The sequence below is a fragment of the Fukomys damarensis genome, unplaced genomic scaffold (assembly GCF_012274545.1).
Source record: "Fukomys damarensis isolate Sample0158 unplaced genomic scaffold, DMR_v1.0_HiC HiC_scaffold_37, whole genome shotgun sequence".
NCBI lineage: Eukaryota > Metazoa > Chordata > Mammalia > Rodentia > Bathyergidae > Fukomys > Fukomys damarensis.
In genome coordinates, this window is record NW_022900949.1 from 4,201,353 (window position 1) to 4,205,269 (window position 3,917).

The 3,917-nt window shown below is 63.4% G+C and overlaps 1 protein-coding gene across 1 annotated transcript in view; it reads right to left on the reverse strand.

Moving 5' to 3' along the window:
* The window catches only part of Ddx11 (DEAD/H-box helicase 11), a 21,429-nt gene that overhangs the window by 4,884 nt on the left and 12,628 nt on the right, over positions 1-3,917 (reverse strand). Inside the window, exons 9-15 of the mRNA XM_033759436.1 lie at positions 3,736-3,912; positions 2,695-2,741; positions 2,335-2,414; positions 1,572-1,616; positions 1,417-1,484; positions 291-329; positions 3-143 (exon numbers count right to left, since the gene is read on the reverse strand). Coding sequence (XP_033615327.1) covers positions 3-143; positions 291-329; positions 1,417-1,484; positions 1,572-1,616; positions 2,335-2,414; positions 2,695-2,741; positions 3,736-3,912 — 597 coding nt within the window. The remainder of the gene's footprint in view (positions 1-2; positions 144-290; positions 330-1,416; positions 1,485-1,571; positions 1,617-2,334; positions 2,415-2,694; positions 2,742-3,735; positions 3,913-3,917) is intronic.

Below are 3,917 nucleotides of genomic sequence, written 5' to 3' on the forward strand. Positions count from 1 at the left end.
GCCTTGCCGGTCCCCCGGGCTCCTGACTCACCCGCGCTCACCCCGGGCTGCAGGCTCTGCAGGAAGTGCTGGAGCCCGGCCAGCCTGGGCTGCTCCGGGGGCGGTGGGAGGACAGCGCCATAGCGTTCCGTGAAGCCGCAGAGCTGGACGAGAGGAGAGAGGGAGACAGCGTGACGCAGGAACTTCCGACGGCTGTGGCTCGCGCCCTCCCGGCCTGGGGAGCAGAGACAGAGACATCTGGGGTCCCCGAGGCGGGAGATGGAGGCAGCGAGGGCTGGAAGGGGCCGCACCTTCCTGCTGACCTTGCTCTTCTCGCAGTAGCGCTGCACCTACAAAAGCGGCCCAGGCGTGAGGAGGAGGAGGCCGAGACCCGCACCTGAGAAAGACGGTGCCTGGGCCCCCGCCCGCCCCACACACGGCGCCACCTATGACTGCTCAGCACAGCCCTGTGCCTGTGGCCTCCTCACAAACTGTCCAGATGGCTCTGATCTCTCTGAGGGTCTCCACAGACGCTGTCTCCCTGCTTTCCTTCCCAGAGACAGCGGCTGAGGAACTCAGGTTACAAAACAAAAAACCCAGGAGCGAAGGCAAAAGCAAGTGAAGCCGGGCCTCGTCTGGAGGCAGAGCACAGTGTTTAGTCGGTGTGGACCCCGTGTGCAGCGCATCTCGGCTCCAGGTACTGCGGCGAAGGTTGCGAAGGCAAAAGCAAGTGAGGCCGGGCCTCGTTTGGAGGCAGAGCGCAGTGTTTAGTCGGTGTGGACCCCGTGTGCAGCGCATCTCGGCTCCGGGTACTGCGGCGAAGGGGCAGGTTCTACAGAGCAGCGCCTCACGGCAAAGACCCACGCGACTGCGCTTTGTGCAGTCAAGTAAAAGGGGACAGAGCGGACGTGGGAAACGGGCAGCAGGAAGGGGGAAGGCAGGGTCCTGGCTTGGACGCTGTTCGGCCACAGCCCCCACCTCACTAAGCCTCAGTTTCCTCTGCTCTCAGACGATGACAGGAGGTGCCGTGGGGGTCACAGACCCTGCTGCCACCCAGAACACAGCGAGTGCTCTGTCCACAGAGGCGGCTAACGCTGCAGTCACTGGGCTGATTCAAGGGACGCTGGCCACACAGCATGTGGGAGAGAGCCGGATGCGCAGGAGGACAGCAGAGGTCTGAGGCTGCGATCGAGGTGGAGGAGGGGTGCAGAGGACCTGAGGTCCTGCTGTGCCTACGGGGTCCCAGCAAGGCCCCTCGGCCCCAGGCTGGAGATCACTTTGCTCTGCGGATACGATGCTTTAAGGGCCAGGTGACTTCCTCTGTTTTGGGTCCTCAGACCCGGCTGCCCGATGACTGCTTCTCACCCCTTCTGTCATCTGAAGCGGCCGCACTAAGAAGGAAGCGTGACGGGCCGCGACCACCAGGTGGCGCCCTACCTTGAACAGGTTGATGTTGTCCACCTGGCTCTGGAAGAGGAAGTCGTTGATGGTCTTCAGCTCCGTCCCTGAGAGCGGACAAGAGAAGGGGCTGGGGAGCCTGCTCTGGAGCCCGGCTTGCAGCGGCCCGTGACAGAGCAGCTCAGGTCACTCACCCGTTGGGGAGACGCTCTGTGTGCCCGGGTTCCGCCTGATGTTCCCTGAAAGAGAACGGCACAGGTCAGGGTGGGAGTCGCCTGCCCCCACTTCGCGGCCGTCTGCTCTTCTCCGGGTGCTCATCAGACGACAGCGTTCCTGTCTCAGCAGGCAGAGAACCCACGGAGCGGGCAGGAGGTTCCAGGCGGCCTCACAGGCCCGACGCACACCAAACCCAGAGCCTCGCCACTTCCTGCCTCTCACCCCTCCTGGAGGCAGGGCAGAAGGCCGTCCCGTGTGCAGTGCAGGGAGCAGTCGGCTGCCTGGGCACGGGGTGCAGGGGCGAAGGCAGAAGCAGCCAGGAGCCCGGCGGGGGGCGAGATTCCCCCCACCGGCCCCTGCCTTCCAAGGCGCCACTGCACGCACTCAGCTCTGTGACTCATCTACGGACCGGGGCCCAGATACACAGGCTGCTCCCTTCACCGGGCACGTGAGACTGCGGCTGTGCAAGGGCGCCGAGGATGCCGCGAGACTGCGACTCCGTCACAAAGCGTCGTGCGCTTCGTTTGCCGTGTCACCGTCACGGCCACAAAGAAGAGTGTGGGAGGAGAGGGCAGAGAGCGTGGGCAAGTGACCCAGGGTGTACGGTCGGGCGGCTCGACTAGGCCAGAAGAAACGAGAATTCACAGATCGATGACCGAGACCCAGCTGATGCCCAAGAGGATCTTGGGGTTCCCAGCGGCATCCAGGGAAAAGGTGGGGGCTGGGGAGGGGCTTGCCTACCTCCCAGCACAGCCACAAACTTCTCCAGCAAATACAGGATCTGCTTGATGTACATCAGGTTCTTGGCCTTCAGACGCTTCCTGAGGAGAAACCCAGTCATCAAGGCAGGGGCTCCCCTCCACCCGGCCTAGCTGAGGCCTTTGTTTGCTGCCCCACAGACCGGGTCACAGTCTACAGCCACCCCAGCCCCAAAGGGCCAGCAACACCGTCCCAAGCAGCCTAGGCCCGGTGGGGGCACCCACGACGGCCCAGCACCTGGACAGCAAGGTGATCGTGTGGGACCTGGCCAGGGACAGTGACCCAAGCGCATCCTCTGGAGGCTGACAGGGCTTCCCTCCCACCGCGGGGCCCATGGCTCACCTGTACCGTTCCGTGTACTGCAGCAACTGGGAGTGGGCCTGGCAGAGCTGGGGAGAGAGCAGAGACCACAGCCTGACGTCAGACCAGGCTCTGGACAGGCAGCGAGGGCTGTGCCTGGGAGAGCTGACACTGGGCACGGAAAATGCCAGCCCAGGACTCACAGGAGCTGTCACAGCCATGAGGAGCAGGAATTGGGAACCCACAAAGCAGGGTTTTGTGGCCCTTGGGCTGATGGAGCTGAGGGGACAGGAAGTTCCGCTTCCAGCCTGGGCAAAGCAAGAGGCTGAAACCCCCAGGTAAGGAATCTCCCTGTTGGTTTTTACTGGATGGGGAAAGACCTCGGTTTCCCAAGAGTGGCATTCACGGAAACCATCACGCCCTGGCCTCAGGTCACCCAGGCCCTGGTCGACAGGTGTGCAACCAGTGGTCACCTCCCGGCTTCCCATTTCTGCACTGTGGGGCCTCAGACACAGCTTCGCCCTCCAAATCTCCAAGCTCCCAAAGTCACTTAGGACTCTGGCCCCTGGAGGGACAGCGTGAAGAGCAGAGGCAGCTGGCACAGCGCACAGAATGTAACGGGTCACAGAGAAAGCCCACAGCTCTCTGAAATCTTTTCCCAAGAGTGGCATTCACGGAAACCATCACGCCCTGGCCTCAGGTCACCCAGGCCCTGGTCAACAGGTGTGCAACCAGTGGTCACCTCCCGGCTTCCCATTTCTGCACTGTGTGGCCTCAGACACAGCTTCGCCCTCCGAATCTCCAAGCTCCCAAAGTCACTTAGGACTCTGGCCCGTGGAGGGACAGTGTGAAGAGCAGAGGCAGCTGGCACAGTGCACAGAACGTAACGGGTCACAGAGAAAGCCCACAGCTCTCTTAAATCCCTTGAAGCAGCGTCCACAGTGACAAGAGCCACCAACCCGACGCTTGCTGCTCTCTGGCCCGTCAGCCTCCGTGGGGCTCTGCCGGGTGCGGTTCCCGGAGGAGTCCACGTCCAGCCCCCAGGGAAGGAGCGAGCCCCGCCGCCCACGCAGGCTGACCCACCTGGGACCCGCTGACCTCGGTGCTGTGGATGCCCGTGATGGCGTCGATCAGGTTGTGCGCCTCATCGATGATGACGACTTGGCCCTGCAGCCGGATGCCGGCGGCCTGCCGCGTGGCTTCGTGCAGCAACATCGGGTAGGGCAGCACCACCAGCTGGAGGGGAGAGGTGGGCGCTGGGGCGG